At 31.9% G+C, this 22,388-nt stretch overlaps 1 protein-coding gene across 7 annotated transcripts in view; it reads right to left on the minus strand.

Annotated features, from left to right (window-relative positions):
• The window catches only part of ADGRL3 (adhesion G protein-coupled receptor L3), an 858,314-nt gene that overhangs the window by 561,798 nt on the left and 274,128 nt on the right, over positions 1-22,388 (minus strand). For all 7 annotated transcript variants that reach the window (XM_059922921.1, XM_059922920.1, XM_059922919.1 and 4 more), the window contains exon 3: positions 5,877-6,097. In XM_059922921.1, coding sequence (XP_059778904.1) covers positions 5,877-5,949 — 73 coding nt within the window. In that variant the 5' untranslated portion in view covers positions 5,950-6,097. The remainder of the gene's footprint in view (positions 1-5,876; positions 6,098-22,388) is intronic.

Below are 22,388 nucleotides of genomic sequence, written 5' to 3' on the forward strand. Positions count from 1 at the left end.
AAATCCCTAGCTAGCCTAGCTTATTTGATCAAATCCTTCATATATAATTTTTCTGATAGGAATACAATTTTCTTTATTAAAAGAAACTAATTCTGCCATGATGGTAATATAGGGCAAATATAGATTCAAATAAAACAAAAATGTAAGTATTAAAATGTAAATAGTTTATTTTCAATTTATCAATTAAAAACATGAAATAGAGAATATATTAACCGTATGTTTCAATAGGGCCTTATTCTAAGTTGTCGAGTTAAAACAGATCACAATATAATATATAGTGTCTGATTTGCATGACAAATCAATGAGACTCTTTCCTATTGCATTTCAATTTTTTAATTGGTCATTAAGTAAGCATTTCCCAATCAGAACGGAGGAAATAAATGTATGAAAAATGCACTATGGCTATTTATATTAAATTATAAATATAAGAGAACTATTCTTACATTGAGAATGAAAGTAAATAGCAATGCAAAGAAGAGGAAAACAGATAATCAGTTATTTATATATTATATATCAAAATACTTTGAAATTCATTCAACATCAAGTGTATGATGACCATCCTAGTGCAGTCACAGTCTACCCCAAAGCCAAGAAATACAAAAAAACATGACCCTAAACCCCCCAAATAGTCACAGTACATAAAATCCGAAAATAAAAAATGTTATTTTATTCTCAAGGTATACCCGTGTTACTCATAGAGTATCACTACAATAAAATTCACATATAACATGTTTTGCAAGTGCAAAGGCAAAATAAAACTATTTTCCAATTGCCAACCTGCATACCGAATGTGTAGGGAAGGCTCCTAAACACATTCTTACAAAGGAAAGCTGTCAGGCATGCATATTTGTAGTAAATATTGTGATGTTAGAGACTGCACAGCTAACTTTCGAAATATATATTTTGAATTTCAGTACCGAGTGGCTAATGTAGATGGTGTTGGATGTGTTCGCAGTAACATCATATAACATGATAATGACAAAGATTTTTCTGTATAACATATTTGACCATAAAAACAGTGATATTACTGCAAGTATTACAAATTGCCTAGGCTGGCAGACATTATAAACATTTAAAGGATGATTAATTTCTAACACTAACAAAGTTAAGCAGAGCTTAGAAGTCAACCTGTCTTTTTCACAATTAATAAAACATGACTTCATAAAAAAATTATATGGTAATATGTTGTGTTATAAAATGTAATTTTGTACTTTCTCAAGCTTTACATTTTATTAGAGGTTAAAAAATACTTTAAATTATTATTTTAAATCATTGACACATTAAATACTATTATAACTATAAAAATAGTTAATAATAAAATGCAAATTACATAAAAACATATTGTATGAAATATATATGCGTTCGATCACTGTTTCGTCCCTGCTAAGAACTGTTTATAATAATTAACTTCTTGAAATAATAAAGAGCAGGTTTGCCTGTAAAGTCCATTAATATATAAATATACATTCAACTTTAATGACAAAAAAATAGACTTGCAGAAAAAAGTACACATACGGTGGTCACAGAAGAATTTTTTTAAATTCTACTTTTTTCTGCAAAGGTACCATAAAAAATATTGTTCCCTTTAGCACACAGTAAGCTCCAAGGATACTGTTTTCTATCTTTTTAATTGTGACAGTTTCTAAACACAGTTTAATTAAGATGAGATGCAGTTAAAATATTTGAGCACCCCAATCACCTTCTCAACTCCCAACACACTGTGGCTTGGGTGACATCCCCCCCAGAACCAGATCTCCTAGTCCAGGTCCTACACTGAAGCATATTGCTTTACTGCCAATAAGGATGAGTCCCAGGTGCCCATGTTATCACTTGATTTTTGTTCTCCGATTCCCCCTTTTTCTCTTGCTCCCAACAACATCAATAGAACAAAAAAAACTTTTATCTTCATGCAACACTACATTAGTTAACAGAAAAGAACTGGCCATCTGCTTTAGCTCTTTCTCTTTACTTCTGCCAGGTCTCATTGCATTGTAGATAAGGATTTTATGGCTGTACAAGAAGGGGGCACAGTCATGGTAAACAGAAAAAGAGAAATACAGAGGTACACAGAGACATAAAATATGGATAGATAAACACAGAACTAGAGACATTTCTTAATTTTAAAATTGTGTGTGTATATACATATATATACACAATGTGCATATACTAATTAATTTTGTTTTCCTATAAAAACACTGGCCAGACTTTCTAGGATGATGTGGGAGATTATTCAACTAATGTAAACATTATTCAGAATTAATTCTTCAGCTTAGTTTCTAATTTTACCCATGTAGAAATCATGCAAAAAATGTTTCTCTGACAATTATATACTACCAATTATATACTACTACCACTGACAATTGACAATTATATACTATATTATTATATACTGACAATTATATACTAAGCCTTTATATATATATATATACACATATATATATCAGTTTGATAATAATTTTGTTTAGATACTAGTATTAAAATTATCTGGCAAAACTTAAATGCTGAGGTCCAAGTAGCAAAAGATTTCAATTATCAGGGTAAGAATAATGATAATTACGCATTTTCCTTATGTAATGCTGAGAGGTTTAGTTCTATTTCAAGGTAGTTAGGGGTAGGAAAATAAAATATAAAGATTTATTGAATGCCAAGCACTATGTTAGAAATATTCACATATCATCCCATCCATTTCTTAAAATAACCGCACATGGAGTAAGTGTTCATTCTTGCGGATGAGAAGTAGATTTACAAATGTTTAAGTTACTGTAAGCTTGAGGGAAAAATTAAGAATCTTTTGTTCACTACCTTACCTTTAGCAACTAGCACAGTTTTCTGGCTATGATAAATGACACTTGTTAACTAGTTTACCAGGTAACAGTGTTACAGTGCTTGTAAGCAGTAGAGCTGAAATTTTATCTCAGCTCTGTTAGACTTCAAATCCCAGTCTGCCTGTGCCCAGAACATGGAAGAAGCAGGTAATCTACCTTTCTGCCTTATCTGCTCCCAAAGGACCAGGAGAGTTGAGGTGGGATTTTTTCTGTAGGGAAGAATGGCCTTGATAGTAACTGATTATCTACTGGCCTTAAGACCAGAGCTTAAGAAGCTAAGTCCTTTGTTTTAAAACCTCTCTGGGTCTCATGTGCAACCTTAGTCAAGTTCTTTTGCCACTTGCTACCTTAATGATTTTACTATAAGAAGTTAATGATAATGATGATAATAATAAACATTCAACCCATGAGAATGTTGTGATAATTAATTGTACCAATACCTCTAAATTTTATGGCTATAGAATTTATAGTCATCATTATTATTTACTCTGGAGAAAAGGCCAGCAATTCGGGTAATACCCAGAAAAGTTAATTCTCTATGGTCTCAAGGACAAATGAAGCTAGGCATCTCAACAGCAGTAGGCAAAGAGACGCTATCAGGGGATGTTTTGGAAACAAGAGTACTTCTATAACTGAGACATCCACTTTACCTCAGTCCTCTAAGGTTTTGAGCTATATGGTATTCCTTTAAGCCAGGACTGGGACGCTATGCTATATGGGACTCTAAAAATGCCTATCCTATTAGATTTCAGCACTGATCAAAGGCACATACACTCCTCTGTTTATGAGCATGATGGATTCCAAAAGGCTGCTCAAGTGAAGCCCTTTATTTACAAGCCCGAAGTGGTATCACAAAGGCAATGGAGAAAGCCTCCTATGGAAGGCAGACAAAACTGATTTGCATTTTCTCTGGTGTGAAGTTTTAAAATACTTACACAAGGTAATAAGAATAAAGTTTATAAGTGGAATGCTTCTATATTGTTCATCCTGATATGGTTCAAAGTCAAGATAATATAAAGTAGTTCACATACAATGGAAAGAATTACTTTAGTTTTTAGCCAAAATGTTTTATATTTTTTATATACCAGGCTCAATATTCTCTGTGCCCTATTAGGAGTTTTTAAATACTTCTCGGGGCTGCTTGGAGAGATTGTGTGTGTGTGTGTGTTTGTGATGTGTGTTCAGTACAGGCCTTAACTCAAGACCTATGATCTAAGGCTCAGCCATGTTTGGGGCCCACTGAAATACACAGTAGGTGTCAGTTTTTGGAGACCAGAAATTTCACCTCTGAAAAGGGAGTCTTTCTTACAATATCTATTTCTGCTATTTTTAACCTACCTTGCTCTAACAGTGCAATTTTAGACTGACTTTTTAAACTTGACTTGTACATAGAGTTTTGTTTTGTTTTGTTTTTTTCTGAATATCAACATCAAATGAAAAAGCTCTCAGGGTTAGCTAATTCCTAGTTGTTACCATTTACTGGAACAAAAATAAACTGGAGGGGCAGATAGTATGATAAAGGATATTAATGTGTTCAGTCACTTAATATCTGTCATGCACTGTGCTAGATTCTTTACATATGCTATTTATTTAATCTTCAAAGTAACCTTATGACTGAGGTGTTTTTATAACATCTAAAAGCCTAATTAGAATCATCTTTAGATATACAGATAATCAGAAAAGCACTTGTTTAAAGCTGTATAATTCTTATACTGTCCCTTATCACAAAATGTTATATGTGCCTCAGTATGTAAGTGCTACATCAGTATAAGAATTAAGGAAAAAATTTGAAATATTTGACAAATTTACATTGTTTAAAAGTAGATGGTTGTATAATTTTACTTTCGTTTTTTAAAAAAACACTATCATATAGTGATTCGTTTGAAATAAAGGTGTTAAATCAGGGGAACTTTAGGAAAAATGTCGAGAGAAGTGATCATATCCAGTTCTTATACTGACAGCAGAATGCAGAATTCACGTTGAAACTTATGAATATGAGCCAAATTCGGATTCACATCACTGACGAACTACAATAGATTCCTGTAGTCAGTTAAAAACCAAAAGTAAGCTGAAGAGGCTAAAAATGCATTTCAGCTGCTTGCTAAACTATAATATTCTGAGACCTTCTAAACAGTGGCAAATACAGCTGTGTCCCTTTTTCTTTGTTCTAATTACCATTAATGTATGAGATAGTGACTATATTATGCCATTTTCATCTTAGTGCAAAACCAATGATAATTAGTAGAAAACTTTAAATTGTGAAAAAGGAACATATATATAGACTTTAATTTGCCAATTTTTAGAGAGATTCCGTGAATATTGTACTAAGTGGTACAGAATTTGTCTTGCTTATTTATTGAATAATTATATGTTTTATAAAACTTGCAAAGGGAGATCATTTCTTAACTATCATACTCATGTTATAAATACCAAGCTGTCTAAATGAACAAAGAACACAGTCTTTTATGAGTATATTACATGTTTCAAGAAAAATACCTTTTTGCATATGTTGATATCATTTTGATGTTGTTGGTTTTTTTCCTTTTTTTGCTTTGAAAGGGATGTGAGAATTTTGCTTTAATGAGAGGTTTAATTTTTATTCTGTTTGTTAAAGATTGAGGAGAGTAGTAAACACTCAGAAACAAATGATTACTTGGTTCAGGAAAGTAGATTTTTGGAGTGTTTTCTTTCAAATGTGCATACTTACTGTATTAAAAGTTATTTTACCTACAAAAATATGTAAATAAAAATAATTCACAATAAATGATATAGTTAATAATTCAGATGATATTCCTTAAGTGTGGTAAAACAAAGAATAAAACATGCATTATTTTTTTTAAAAACTTTGGTTAGATATACATTTTAAATGGTATTTTAAGAAATCAAACTCGAAATCCTATTTATTGCAGCTTAAGGTACATTACTTACTGCTATTAATATATGATAGGCAAAAGCTGCAAAATCATAGAGCAAAAATTTAGAAGAAAGGGTCTAGTGTAAACAACTAAGACAACATTAAGCATCACACAAAAATATAATTAAAGGTCTTACCATGAACTATCGGTGCTAAGAGCATCATGAAGACTAGTAGCTGTGATGGCCACATGGTCGTGTTCTCAGGCATGAGAGTGCCTCAAGAGTGACTGTTCCAAACTTGAAACAAAATAAGTGTCTTTCTGATTCTTCTGTAGTCCAAGACCGATGATTAAAAAAAAAAAGCTCAAAAGGAAATATTCTTCAAAACAGAAACACCAATATCCCAAATCTGAATCCTGCAAATAAGAAAAAAAAAGGGTTATCAAATATAGGTTTTCTCATTTCCTTGAAAATTTCCTTCCTGAATATAACATCTGTATACTGTCTCCCTTCTTCATTTTAATACATGCATCATGTATAAAAATAAGGAAGTAACCTAAGGTACATTATTTATGCATGTATTAGCACAGTGTTTACTTCCCAGCCCCCAAACGGACTGAAACAAATAATTCAGTCTCGCTGGACAAAGCAGTATAAATATACTATACTCATTTGTATAATAATTAATGATTAGTTTGTATAATTTGTTAATGTGTTTAAACAGATTTGGTACTTAACTCTGTGTAAACATTTTCCACAAATATAATTTTTGCTAGTAATAGAAAAGTAAAAAAAAAAAGGAATCATTCATTACCATTACTGTGTGTTTAAACAAAGAAAGTTAAATGCATGAGTCTTACTTTCATTCCAGGCTCTAATAATCATTCATAAATCATTCCACATATTAACTATATTACTTTTCTAAATATTTTTATAATTAAATCTGTGAAAATTATAGATTTATGTTAATTAATTATGCTCAATCATAATCAATTCATTCAACAGAAGTTTATTGAGTGTCTGCTGAAATACAAAGCACTGTGCTAGGAACATAGAATAGAATACTGAGTAAAACAGGCAACCTATCCTCCAGGATCTTACAACTTAAAATAAGGAATCTGGCTTAGAAGTGTTAAGTGAATATGGAAGACATTAAAAACTGTTAGCACTGTAAAGTTATTTTACTGAACCAAACTGATATAGCTGCCCCCTCTTTAAAGTTTGCACAGACTTATCTTAGGAAGTGAAAATACTAAAGGAACGTGACCCAAATTTTGAAGATGTTTATCACAGTGAGCATTTTTAAAACTGATCAAATGCAAACTGGATCCTACTTTTCTTTCCTTCTTTCCTTCTCTCTCTCTCTCTCTCTTTCTATTTTCTATTCAAATGAATGGTATACATTTAAAATCATTTCACATTTTGAGTATAAGTTTAAAATTTTTCTGGAAAGGAATATTCAAAATAGAGATAGTTTACTGAGGATTGTATTAAGCCTCATTCTACCAAAACACATTCCAAAGTATTTTTGAAGTACTTGTCTTCATTATAAGGCAAAATCACGCAGATTTATCTGAATCTCTGGCACCACTACTCATAGCATGGTAATTAAGAGCACAGATTCTGAAGAAAGACAACCCAATTTCAATTACTAGCTCTACTAGTACTAAGACCTTGGGCAAGTCATTTAAGCCCTCGGTTCCTTGGTTTCCTATCTGCTAATGGTGGGGGAGTAATATTAATTCATATGGTTATATGAACATTAAATAAGCTAAAAATCATCATTTTAGTTATATACAATACATAAAAATATGTATTGCTCAGAACAGTGTCTAGTATGTAATAAGTGCTATATATCTTAACAGTTATTACACATCTCATTACTTTTCAGTTTTATCCTACTCATACTTTTTAATGTGGTTGTGAAAGAAGCAAGACCATTTGATAAATCAAGCCAAAAATATTTATTGAGTCACTATTGTACAGACAGGCTCGGAGAACGCTAAATCTGGAAATAACAGATATAATAATTTTCTTTATAAACTCACAGACATTATAGAAAAATGAAGCTCATAATAAACACTCTCATAACATTTTAATTTTACAAATAGAGAAAGCATTGACAACAAAAAAATGTGGCTGAGATAAAATAAATTATGTAAAAAGGAATCATGCTTAACATTTTTCTTTTGTTTTCCTTATCCACACTCTGACTTACAAGAAAACATTTAGAACTTTTCCTTAATTACCATAAGTGCCATAAGTGTTTAACTTTTTCTGAAAATAAATTTGAAAGCAGGTGCTAATTTAAAATTGCATTCTTTTACATGCATGTAATAATTAATGGATACTTAAAGGAGGATACTTAAATTGACTGATGCATCAACAAGTAAACAATTACCCCCTCACATTCAGTTATTGTCTTTTTTCCCCCTCTATAACTACGGCAACAAGAGATATGTATATACACACAGACATGTATACACAAACACCTACACACATATACGTAAGATAAATATATACAGTACTGTTTTGCAACTGAAAAAAAAAATTGAGGGCAGCCATCTAGGTGAGTTATTTATACATTATTTCAAAAATATATACTAAATATCTACCATGGTGGATATTATTGAGATCACAAATAAAGTAGAACAATTTTTCTCACAACTCCCACTGTAATGGAAAAGACGTAGTAAATGAAGTCTCAACATAAAGAGAAGAAGTAACATTTTATAGTTCCTATCATATTCCAATCAATGTTCTAGATATTATACAATTATATGATTTAATTCTCCATACAAATCTATCAGGTAGATAATACTGTCTCATGTCGACTGAGAAGTAAAATCAGACAATGTTACTCAGCAAGAATTTCATACCAAATGTCTGACTCCAACATCAGTGCTCTTTCCTCTCTCTATGGTAGAATAAACAAGAAGATGTATGAGCATAACCAGGGGTAGTAATTGTGCAAAGGAAGGGGGACAATGTAGCAAGTTTCCAAGGAAGACTTAGGCCTTGCTTAAATGTGTTACCCAATTGTGACAAGTAGAGAAAAAGGGAACAGCATGGATATGTGAGGTAGAAGTGGAGGGACAAAGAGAAAGGAGAAGAAGGACATGTTTAAGAAGGAAACCAGCCTAATTATAACACTGTACCTTTTGGAGGAGCCGGAAAATTATTTCCATAGTGAAGTATGAGTATTGCAATTGTTAAGTCTAGCTTTAGTGAAAACCAGAATAGTTTATTTCATATGACATAGTATATTGTCACCTTGATGAAGCAATGAGAGAGTTACTTTACAGAAAGGATAAGAAAGTGTTATCTATTATTTATAATAATGGCTTATTTTAAGATATCACAGCAGGGCATAAAGCCACGTCTACTAAATTATTTTGCATTTGATTTGAGCATAAGAATTTGTTTTCATGATTACTCTGTAAACAGAGGTGGGGAAAGGAATTTAGATGAATAGAAGATATTACTTGAGGAGGGTAATATGTTTTCACACCCTAGCCTCACCACCCATGGACCTCTCACCCACAGCCCCACAATAATGTGCTAAATTGGGCATATATATAATAAAATTGCAATAAGTAAACTATATAAATTTTAATAGATAATGTTCCAGACAAGTATGCTTATAATCTACAGAAAGATAAATTACCACTCTTTAAATACTAACTTTTAAAAAAACAAAAAAGAAAGAAAACTTTCTGGGATGATTTTTTTTTTTCCAATTTATGTGTTGTCATTAACTTAACCAAACCAGTTTTCATATAAAAGGGATTTTCACTCAAGTCATTTCTGAAACATAGCTCTTCAAAAACACATAGAGAAGAAAAACCAAGAAAAGACATTAGGGACTCATTAAGTCATATATAGACAAAATAATTACTCATAAAAAAGATTTACTAATGATAAAAAGCATTTGAAAAGTCAATTTCAACATGTATTTCCATCTCCAGTGAAATTTCTTTAGCCTTTTCTATGTACAAAGCTCTGTGTTAACACTATGGGTCAAATAAGGAGAGTGTGTCTACAAGTCTCTGATCACCGTTTTAAAACAACTTGCAGTAAAATAGGAATGCTAGAAGGTATACTCACCAGTAATTAAAGCTGTGCAAAATGTGATATGTGTTATGTGAGATAATCTAGAAACACACACACACACAAAAACTGCCAGATTTTCTTTTGTATGTAACAGCAAGGGACTTAAAAGCATGCAAACTGAATATTCTGGTGCTAGGCAAGTTTACAAACCTCTCTGAATCTCAGTTTCTTCAACTACGAAAGATAAAACAATGTTCACCTTGTAGGTTGGTTGAGAAGATTAGCAGTAGCATAAATTATTGTCTGATGCAGAGATGTCGTGTCATCGTGCATGTCTGTCAGTGCATGTCTGTCATTCGCCAATTCCTTTGTTTCCTTAATTCTTTCAAAACTGAGGAAGAGACCACATGCCCAACTCCCATACCTTTCACTTACATGTTTAGGAAACTAATAACACACTCTCCTTGAGAGAGATGCACACTCAAAAATTCTATGGCTGAATGGTGGCTACTAAAACAATGTGACATTTTATTTTTAAAAAAAGGATTTTCAGTATGCTTGTCTTGTCTGAAATATACTTTGTTACTTAGGCTACTAATTTCCAGTAACAAATCAACACATAAAAGGCTTTAAAAATTATTATTGAAAGCAGTGTTTCTAACTTTTACCATAGATTATCACAATATGGTAGTTTTGCCTGTTACCCTATCTAAAACTTGGAAGGTATATATTTCTAATGCAGACTTTGATTAGGTAAGTGAAGTTTATATGTCTTCCAACAAAGCTACCTAACTTCACTACACTTCACAATATTCAAAATTAAAAAGTGAGGTTGATTAAAAGTGTCCTAATTTATATCATTAATATTTAAGATTATAATTATGTAACTGTGTGATATGACTCATGTTCCACTAAATATTTCTTTTAAATCACATTTGTAGACTAAAAATAGTCTACAAATGCTTTATGTAAATAAAGTCTTTCCTCATAAACTGCATGGAAAATTCCTTATTTTTTACATTTAGACTAAATTTTATTCATATCTAGCACAATTAAACTCTGAAACTATTTGAATTTTTTTCGTTATTGCTGAAACAAAAGTTCTTCTAAACTTAAGACATTGATTTTACTTTGAGGAAACTGGCATCTTAAATTCTGATGTCATAACTTTTTTCCCATTTAATTTTTTCATGTATTCTTCTTCTCAAATCATATTTGAAAGCTATTTTTACTTTATATTAGCTTTCTTTCTACCCTCTAAATAAAGATTAGGATTAGAATCTGAATGTCACTCATCTTGGAATTGTTACTTCTATTTTAGCTACTCTTAATCACATATGCATAACTTACTCTCAATCTTTTCCCAAATTAAATTGCATGTTATAATTATACCTTTCCCCTCATAATAGCCTAGAAAAGACACTATAATATCTTCTTTATAATAATTTTACATCTCCCCACCTATTAAATGTTCACTTATTACAAATTCTGCTAACTACAAATTTTACCCCATATCAACTTTACAAATTTTTATTAATCTACATTTCGTGTATTTACATGTTTTGTCATTTAAGTCTTTTTAGAGCTTGATTGTTTTTGCATGTTTGGCATGTACTTTCTCAATATTTTGACTCTGAAAACTGAAGCACTGCAATTAGGTTCAAGGATCTTTCCTTTCTTTCAATATTTATGGAGTCAAAGAACTTTATATTAAATAACAATTAAAAAGTATTTAACTATGGAGTCTGATAACAATACGGAGCTGAATGTTCGAGCAGTGAATCCTTTTTTAAATAGCACTAGATCCCTTTGGAGATTCGTAGAAAACAAATTCTCCATCATCTTGTTTAATATTTTCAAGAAATATTAAATTTGATCAACCCACATTTTTTTTCATCACTGTGTTCCAAGAGATCATCACTGAATACAAACAATGTAAACGGTGGTCATAGGAGATGTGTGAGATATATATGGCATGATTCTTGCATTAAAGAAGGAAGAGGAGAAAAGGAGTAGCAGGAGGACAATAATGGGACAGAAAAGAAGAGGAGAAGAGACAATGCAAAAAATTAAAAATAATAAAATTTAAATCCAAATATGATAAAGAAGGGAGTTAAAAAAATAAAGGAGATAACATAGCTTGGAAGGTCTGGAAGACCTGCAAGAAGAGAATGATACTTGTGCTAGGATATGAATAGATGAAATTTCACTAAACAGTGGTTGGAGAAGAATTATTCTAAGTTAAGCGTTGTTATGAAAAAAGTTAAGAGCAGGAAAAAGAAACAGCATATTACAGAACTGCAAGTTATCTGGTATGTCAGGTCTACTGGGCAAGTAAGGAACAGGAGAAAATCATATAGACAATGCATTTGGGTAAAACAGGAAAGGTTCTGAGGGCTATACAAAGGAATTTGAATTCAATTTGCTTAGTTTCCAACTATGAATTTTGAAGATTTAAATAATATTATTTTTTTAATTTTTAAAAGCACAAATTACAGAAATAAATAAAAATCACTGCAAACAGAAGATACAGGAAAAAATTAAATCAGATTAGAAGTAGGGAGAATAGTTCAGAAATAAAACTACGTTTCCACTAGAACTTTCACTCATTCCTTTCCTACTATCTTCTCCACAAGTTTCAAAGCGATCAGAGCAAACAAAGACCTATTTGTATATAATTAAATTTTTTTAAAGATTACTTAACACACTTTTCAAGCAATGAAATGCTAAATCTCTACACATTGTCTGAAACGTTAACAAACAATATTTTTTATTGCCTAAGTAAAACACATATTGCCTTATAATTATATTTCAAACATAATTTGATGCTACGTTAGAAAACAAGTAATCTAGAAGGTAATTTTAATAAGGAAGTTCTCTAGAGTAAAAGTCCCATCTAATTGTCTTTCAGATAATGTTATGATCTAACAAGTGTCTATTAATGTTTAGGAACAAATTTGGATTTAATGAACAATGCTATTTTTAGCTTTAGGGCAACATATCATTTAACCATAAAATAGACTGATGTTTTACTGAGGATCATTTCCTTGCCAAGTGTCCTTGAGTTAACCTTCTCCCTGAGATCCCACAAAGCAACTGATTGGAGTTTGTTTCCAACAGACTTTGGAGAAGACAATATTTTCCTCCATTGATATGTTCAATAGGAAATAAAAATCAATGAGTCTGAAATTAAGCTAACTATAAATAATTACATTAAAGCAACTAGTTTGGGAAATAATTGTGTTTGAAATGAGATAACTTAAAACTAAAAACTGAATCTCACATTCTTTCCATGTATATGATTTGTAAAATAGATACTTTGCTCTTCACAAATGAAAATACTCATAAAATCTCAAATTTTTATCATCAATATTAGTTGTGAAAAATAAGTTTGAATGAATATAGCCATTATTTAAAAGGATATTCAAAAAATTAACAATTGCTTTAAAATACATCATTTACGATAATAATCAAGGATTGATTTCTGTTTCCAAGGGAAGTAAAAATTAGGAAAGGCAAGCAAGCTATAGTTAAAACATGCAGATTTAACAGGTTTCTACTTCAAAGTAAATAATTCCATTTCTAACAGAAGCATGTGAATCTATTCCAAAATCTAGAGCACGAGGCAAAATACAGTCTTCTTCATAACAACAGCTAACATTCATTGAGCCCTTACTATCAGGCACTGTTGTAAGAGCTTCCCACATATTAAATAATTTAATTGATTTTAAATATAAACATTATTGTTAATCCTATAACAACTCCAAAGGAAGGGGCTATTATTATTCCTAACTGGCCAATGAGGAAACTACAGGAACAAGAAGTTAAAAGAGCTTGCTGAGGTCACATGGTTGAAAATAAAGAGCCCAGATTTGCACCTAAACAGTCTAGACCCATGGATTGTGCTTGTCCCTCCCCAAGGATTCATATGTTGAATACAAATCCCAATGTGATGGAATTTGTAGGTGAGGCCTTTGAGAAGTGATTAGGTCAGGAGAGCTGAATCCTCATGAATGAGATTAGTACCTTAGAAAAGAAACCCCAGAGAGTTTTCTAGCTCCTTCTACCATGTGAGCTCACAGCAAGAGGACAGCTGTCTATAACCCCGGAAGTGGGCTCTCTCTAAAACTGAACCATGCTGGTACCCTGATCTTGGAATTCCAGTCTACAGAACTGTGAAAAATAAATTTCTGTTGTTTATTTAGATATCCAGCCTATGGTATTTTTCTTAGAGCAGCCTATGATAAAACAATACTTTATATAAATGTAAGGAGCTTTAAGCTAGTTATGATAGTGATTATGGGTTGAATGAAGTGAGATGAAGATCTAGGATATCGTTATACACTGAAATATTCAAACAAACTTCAGATTGAGACATTCATGCCATAAACAGAAGGCCTTCATTATCTTCACTTCTGAAAATCTACTAGCTGGCATCATATATCTCTGGCATATCTGAATAGATGCCAGTGATCCATTTTATTCATGCTTGTTTTGGGTGAGTGAGGGACAAGACCACAGACTTTATTAAGTGAGTAGCCCAGAAATAATGATCTCGGAGGTTCTTAAGAGCCAAGCAAGTGCTTCTTAAATTATATAAAAAGTTGAAAGCAATCAGGAAAAAAATAAATATCTCCCAAGTGAAATTCTGAAAAAGCTTCAAAATGTATCAATTTAATTCCAGTCAGCATGACTAATTCTGTTAGTAATTTTTCCAAAAAGGAAACTGAGATTACTCGGAACGTTACTGAGAAGAAGAAAATATATCTTCAAAGTATTAAAATTATTTGTGACTTTATCACACTTATTTTAAATTCAAGAATCAAATTAACAAATGATCAGTAAAGCTGACCTCAAATGTTTCTAATATTTATTGGATTTTTATTATCTGCTGAGGCTGTATGATTGGGATAAACTAGTACTGTCTTATGTCGCTTCCTTTTTGACAATTTTATAACTGAAATCACCTGGGTACTTCATAATTGACAACTATGACAATATATTATATCTACTATAAGTTTCATTTACAAGTGAAGTTGCAGGCTTTGATTTAAAACCAACAGAACCACGTTTTCTCCAGCAAAATTGTAGAAAATATCATTACAGATAGCACTACAGTTGAGACTGGTGAAAAAGTTATTTCCATAGCTGGGAACAATAAACTTTAAAAGTCAAATTATCATATCAAGCTACAGCATGGGTTTAGGGGGCTGAATTGGGGGAAAAAGTCTTAACACTATTTCTCTGAAAGCAATGACAGTTACTAAATAACTGACTTAAAAATAAAGCCTAGGATAGGGACTTCCTTGGTGGCGCAGTGGTTAAGAACCCACCTGCCAGTGCAGGGGACACAGGTTCGAGCCCTGGTCCAGGAAGATCCCACATGCCGCGGAGCAACTAAGCCCGTGTGCCACAACTACTGAGCCTGCGCTCTAGAGCCCACAAGCCACAACTACTGAGCCCGCGTGCTGCAACTACTAAAGCCCGCGCTCCGCAACAAGAGAAGCCACCGCAATGAGAAGCCCGCGCACCGCAACGAAGAGCAGCCCCGCTCACCACAACTAGAGAAAGCCCGCGCGCAGCAACGAAGACCCAATGCAGCCAAAAAAAAAAAAAAAAGCCTAGGATAGAAAAGCTACAAGAAATGAGGTAGTAATGTCAAATTCATTCTATTCCAATTCCGTCAGGCAGATAAGAAAAAAATACACATCTACTTACAATTTCTTTAAAGACTTTCCAAAACCAAGAGGAATGCAGGGGAAGCTAAATCTCTTTATGAGCTAGATGCTTATATGAGAGTTTCACTGTAGTTTAGTTATCATGACTAGTCAGTCCCATTCATCTCTTTCATATAAACAATTTGAATTTAAACCCTTGATATTCACATTTTTTAAAAACTTCAACAAGTCTCTTTTTCAAAATTCAACAAGTATTAATAAGAATTAAACAAGTATTAATGAGAAAGAGATTACTGTAAAATAGTGGAAATATTTTTAAATGTATAGCAGACAAGGTCTAAAAATAATTCCTTTAGAACCTCCTGATATAGGATATCTATATATTTTAAATACCTTGTTCTTGAGATTATGAAAGAAATACATTGTCTTTTGTGATTCATAAAGGTAACTTTGCTATATTTCATTCCTTGTAGTTAGTGTATCAGTAGTAACCAGGCAGGAGAGAAAATACACATTTTGAAATTATCTCATCTCAGTAGGGTGCACCTGGATAGGTCTCAAATTAAACATCTTCCTTAATGGCCCATTATGGAGTATCATGCCTAAAATACCCAAAGGCAGTCAGGGACCATTACTGTCAAGGGAGAGTTTCTAAGGTTGTAGCATATGATGCAATATTTCTGCTGTAACTTTACCCTGACTGGGAGTTTATTTAAATACATATTTATGGTTTTAAAATCAACAGCTACCATAGTGAGGTTTAGCATAACACCAAGACACACATTAAAAATATCAATGTATCAATACATTTTATATTAATGCTTTGATGATTAGCATTTATAGGTAGCTACCAAATTATGAAATGGGTCACTTTACAAAACTTAACTTTTAAGATAGCTGCTTAGACGTCAAAGTATTTTTCTTCATGGGGAAGAAAAATATATCTAAAATATATTTAATCTTTACAGTAAAATGTATACAATTTAGTAGAAATAATGATCATCATAACATCAATTCTTCAGGAGCTATAAAACAAGTATATGATGGAGATATTGGCATTGCTGCTTAAGGTAAAGAAGCCTATTTTCACATTAAAAATATTTCCTCAACTTCTGGGGTTTTAACTGGTAGGCAAAATGGCAAACAGGAAGTAAAACGAAATCAGAATGAAACCATCTTTATGTTTCATTCATCTTGTTTCTGGTCCTATCACTATAGAAACTGATGTGGAGAAGCATTAGGAAAAACTAAAAAGCACCAATTAGGTCTGGGGATAAGTAAGCAAAAGCTTGGGAGAGAAAATATCAAAAAAAGAAAAAAAGAAATTTAAGTGGAAATTTCCACTTAAAAGGTAGTACCTCAGCGGAAAAGGAATAACTAAACTGGTTTGGCTAATGTATTTAAATACAGGATAATAAAGGATGTATTTAGAGAAGGAACATGTAAGTCATGTCCTGTTCAGATTCCCATAATTAGATAATTTTATAACAGAACTTTTATAGTTAGCTATTAATATATGAATTTATTCATTCATATATATGTAATATATAATTCATATAAATGTACATATAACTACAATGATAACATATAATCTTTTATCACACCATTCATATTTTTATCCAATAAATATTGCAACTCACAATTTTTGTGATTTTAGTAACCTACTACAACAAGAGAATGTATATGAATACATAATCCAAAGTTATCATTCAAATAGTCAATTTCTATTTCTCAGTGTACCTTCTGTGTATCTGGTGATTTTATAATAGTAAAAATAAGTGGCACCTCAAATTATAATAATGTCAAACACTTGCCATTTTAAAAAATTACACCAAATGACTCCTAAAAATGTCCACACAAATAATAGTACACGTTTTCTGATGTAAAAAGATAATTAAACCAATCAAATACAATGACTTAAGACAACTGGTAAAACCAAAACAAAACAAAAGAGTCTTGGTTAATGGGAAGAATAACCAAGTTGTTTTTTTGTTCTTGAAAAGGAACGGCCCCATTAAGAAATATGAAAACGTATGAAAACCTAACCACACAAACGGCATACACATCTCACCTAGAGGTGTTTACACTGCATCCTCTGGGTGTTCGTACTTTCCAAAGTGTTCAAAAACTGGACACATCAATGAAATCATCTCACTGATTTGAGCAAGATACTATTCTATAGGGTGACTGTTTTTTATTTACCATTAGGTAAGAGGATATGTTATACAATTATCTCCAAGTTATATTTAAGTGAATTTAGGACAAAAGCAATCCATTCTAGAGACTATACAAATAAAAAGCATAAGGAAAGAAACTTGAAAAAGAGCAGTACAAAAGTGGCCCTCCAAAATTACTTTGATAAAGATTATTATTTAAGGTAAATGCCTGTGAGAAGGTTTTCTCATGAAATTTGATTTTCTTAATAATTAAAACATTTAAAATGGCTTAATGGCTCCTATTTATTTAAAGATACCATTGTTTTGATTCCCTACAAAAAGCCCTTCTCCCCATCTTTGGTAAAAATATCTTTGAGTTATGTAGTTTCATAATCACATTGATGTTTCAGTACATAAATCATTTCTTTGTTCAGTCCTTTCTCTGTAGAATGGTGATTCACAAGGACAATTCAGGAACACCTAGGTTCTAAAATAACCAAAATTGGCGAATTGTACAAAAAGATATATAGTGTCATTGTTACTTGGCTCTAGCTAGAAATAAAGTAAGGGAACACAGATCAACTGTGATGGAAAATCCATCAGAAACAACAAAGCTGGCAGATTATTATATACAATGATATCTGGATCAATTTTAACTATCATTTTATTTAAATATTCTTCTAATATATTTCACAGTGATGGCAGATAGCAGATAACTGCCTACCATGGAAACTGTGGAAACAACTTTAGGTTAAAAATATTTTTTAAAAAAACAGTAACTATATTTGTGTTAAGTTTGGAGTTAAATTTTTTGTGAATTAGAATAATTACGAATCTCTTTTATCTTTTTTTTTAGAATCAAGAGATATCTATGTTTTCTGGTTTTGCTTTTTCTATCATGCCTGTGATTACTGAATAAGATATAGTTGAAAGCACCCCAAAGATTATTTCTCCTTGCATTTGAGACATTAATTTATCTTTCAGAAAAATAAGGTGTTCCCTGAAATATCTCAGGAACTTGCATTTCCAAAGAAACACAGTTTTGCTTTTATGAAGATTTACCATAGCAATAATTTTTTAATGTTATGCATGAAACATAACATGGTTTAAACACAAAGCTTATATCCTTTACTTTTTTTCCCTAAAACTGTTAAAATACAAGGGAGACAATTATTTTTCTCTGTGAAACAATAAGATTATTTAGTCAATTAAAATAGTGGCCTTTTGAAAGGGCTTCTTTCTTTTTTCTTTATGATAAGTCTTATTTTTTACTTTTAATGAAAATGTATACTTTAATAACTGGTTTTTCTAGTTACAAAATAAATGAGTTACAAGGATGAAATGTACAGAGTGGGGAATATAGGTAATAATAATGTAGTATCTTTGTGTAGTGACAAAGGTGATCAAGAGGTACAAACTTCCAGTTATAAGATAAATAAATACTAGCGATATAATGTACAATCAATATAATTAACACTGTTGTATGGTTTCTATGAAAGTTATTAACAGAGTAAATCCTAAGAGTTCTCAAGAGAACTCTCAAGAGTTCTGCAAGGAAAAATTTTTTTCTTTTGTTTTAAATTTTGTACCTGTATAAGGAGATAGATGTTCACTAAATTTGTTATGGCAATATTTTCATGATGTTTATAATATATAAGTCAAATCATTATGTTGTACACCTTAGGTTTATACAGTGCTGTATGTCAATTATATCTCAATAAAACTGGAAGAAAAAAATAAAACACAGATAAATATACTCTCAAACTTCCCCATGGTCTTGATAAAGGAACCTAATTAATATATAAAATTCCAATTACTCCTAACATAAACACCTCAACAGATTAATTATATTTAGTGGCTTTTCATAATCTTGTCATGAGTGGCTTTTTTTATTCTAACAAACTGCATCAGTTTTGCCCACATGAAAAACATGTACGTTTCTGGTGGGTCTTGTTCACCTGTTGGAGTTGGGTAACTCCAAAGCCCATCTTCCTCTAGCTCCCTCACTACACCTGAGGAAGGTGAGAAAGCCAAGGTCTACACAGTGTCATCGTTAATCAGTATACACTATCTACAAAGCATCATCCTACCTTTTTTTCTCTTCTTTGCCTTTTTACTGCTATTCTTTGTAATTGTACAAAGAAAACTTTGCGATCACCAAGTCATTTCAGTCAGATGAAGAAGTGCATGAAATTCTTTGATTAAATCTCATCACTGAACTTACTACTGTTTATTAATTAAATCACTGACAATTATATTGTTTCAGATTCTGGCTGTTTGGAATAAATGTTCATTATCACAGCCAGTATATTATTAGAGGTGTGTTAAGCATAGTTTAATTGTATAATTATATATAAAATATCAGTATTGACCATTATAAACTGTTCAGGGGATAAGTTAATGCCTTCTAGAGTAATTCATTATGATTTAAAATTAAATCATAATGCATCCTTGGAATGTAACAACAATGCTAACTTTAAAAAAGGAGAAATTATATCATTGGGAACAATATTAATATGGATCTCAAATATTTAAAAAATCATGTAAACACTATATGGTGATTTCACCTTTGACGTACATGTTTCCAGTGAATTTACACTGTATTTTTACCCCTCAAAATTCCTTTATTACCTTAATCAAGACTTATGCACCATGGTGTTTTCCCCAGTGGTGGGCTCAAAAAATAGTTTCTGATTTAAATCTTCTCTAATTTCCTAAACTTTTTAATATTTACTTAAAATAAAAGATACTTTTTAAAAGTTTCCAAAGACTAGCTCCCTTTAAGAATCACTCCTATCAGTCAGCAGAAAGAATGACACCCTACATTTTATATTTTTACAGAATTGAGGAATGCCTTATGGTCCTAATGTATTTTTCACCAAGGAACTCAATAGGAAGACAGGTAGGTAATATAACCAAATATTTTTGAATATCCGTTCTTCCACCAGGGTGTGCATTTGTGCATGTGTGTGTATTCCACATGTGTTTAGTTTATAAACTTATGTGTTAAGTTTATTTTAAATATCCTCTCATACGGTCCTTTTATAAATATGGAAGTTTTCTAGCATGGGTAGTTGATTTATCCTGAGGGATTTGTGGCTGATTAATGTTAATTTTCTTCTAATAGAAAGAAAAATGTGGATCTGATTGGGAGCCTGGTGTCAAAACACAAAAGAAGTTTGGGAATCAAGATGTCAAAGAGGCATCTCTTTGACAATTTTGCCTAGAGTTAATCTGCTAATAACTAACATCAAAAAAAAAAAAAGGAAAAAGGGTTCCCTTTTCTCCACACCGTTTCCAGCATTTATTGTTTGTAGATTTTTTGATGATGGCCATTCTGACTGGTGTGAGGTGATACCTCATTGTAGTTTTGATTTGCATTTCTCTAATGATTAGTGATACTGAGCATCCTTTCATGTGTTTATTGGCAATCTGTATATCTTCTTTGGAGAAATGTCTATTTAGGTTTTCTGCCCATTTTTGGATTGGGTTGCTTGTTTTTTTGATATTGAGCTGCATGAGCTGCTTGTAAATTTTGGAGATTAATGGGAATGTAAACTGATACAGCCACTATGGAGAACAGTATGGAGGTTCCTTAAAAAACTAAAATAGAACTACCATACAACCTAGCAATCCCACTCCTGGGAATATACCCTGAGAAAACAATAATTCAAAAAGAGTCATGTACCACAATGTTCACTGCAGCACTATTTACAATAGCCAGGACATGGAAGCAACCTAAGTGTCCATCGACAGAGGAATAGATAAAGAAGATATGGCACATATATACAATGGAATATTACTCAGCCATGAAAAGAAATGAAATTGAGTTATTTGTAGTGAGGTGGATGGACCTAGAGTCTGTCATACAGAGTGAAGTAAGTCAGAAAGAGAAAAACAAATACCATATGCTAACACATATATATGGAATCTAAAAAAAAAAAAAAAATGGTTCTGAAGAACCTAGGGGCAGGACAGGAATAAAGATGCAGACAAAGAGAATGGATATGAGGACACGGGGAGGGGGAAGGTTTAGCTGGGACAAAGTGAGAGAGTGGCATGGACATATATACACTACCAAATTAAAATAGATAGCTAGTGGGAAGCATCTCCATAGCACAGGGAGATCAGCTGGGTGCTTTGTGACCACCTAGAGGGGTGGGATAGGGAGGGTGTGAGGGAGAAGCAAGAGGAAGGAGCTATGGAGGTATATGTATATTTATAGCTGATTCACTTTGTTATAAAGCAGAAACTAACACACCATTCTAAAGCAATTATACTCCAATAAAGATGTTAAAAAGAAAAAAAGGAAAAACTTTGTTAGTTCAGCTGAAGTACAGCAACAAATAGTTAACCAATCAAACAACAAAAATACATTGAGTAATTCCTATGTGACAAATGCTATAGAAAAAATGAGCTCTTTTTACAATGTATTTATACATTCTTTTTTTTCACTGTGGAAATATTACCTGAAATAATTATTTTATTATTTCATATGACTATAAATAAAACATATACACATGTGCACACACAGGCACATTTAAAAACTTTAGATAGAAACGGATGTATTATTATAAATTAATAGATAAGGGGAAATTTGCTGAATACTGCCAGTAAACATCCACTGTAAAACATCTTCATCATCCAAATCCAAGACACAGATACTACAATGATTCTCTTTATCTCAAACAGAGAAGAGTCAAATAGCCCCACACTGGATTCCTTAATTTTTTTAAAGATTCAGAAATGAAGATATATAGCAGAAGCAAAAAGAAATGTGATGGGCAGTCTGGAGAACATCAGTGTTCCCAGGGATTAAA

This window comes from Balaenoptera ricei, chromosome 5, assembly GCF_028023285.1.
Source record: "Balaenoptera ricei isolate mBalRic1 chromosome 5, mBalRic1.hap2, whole genome shotgun sequence".
NCBI lineage: Eukaryota > Metazoa > Chordata > Mammalia > Artiodactyla > Balaenopteridae > Balaenoptera > Balaenoptera ricei.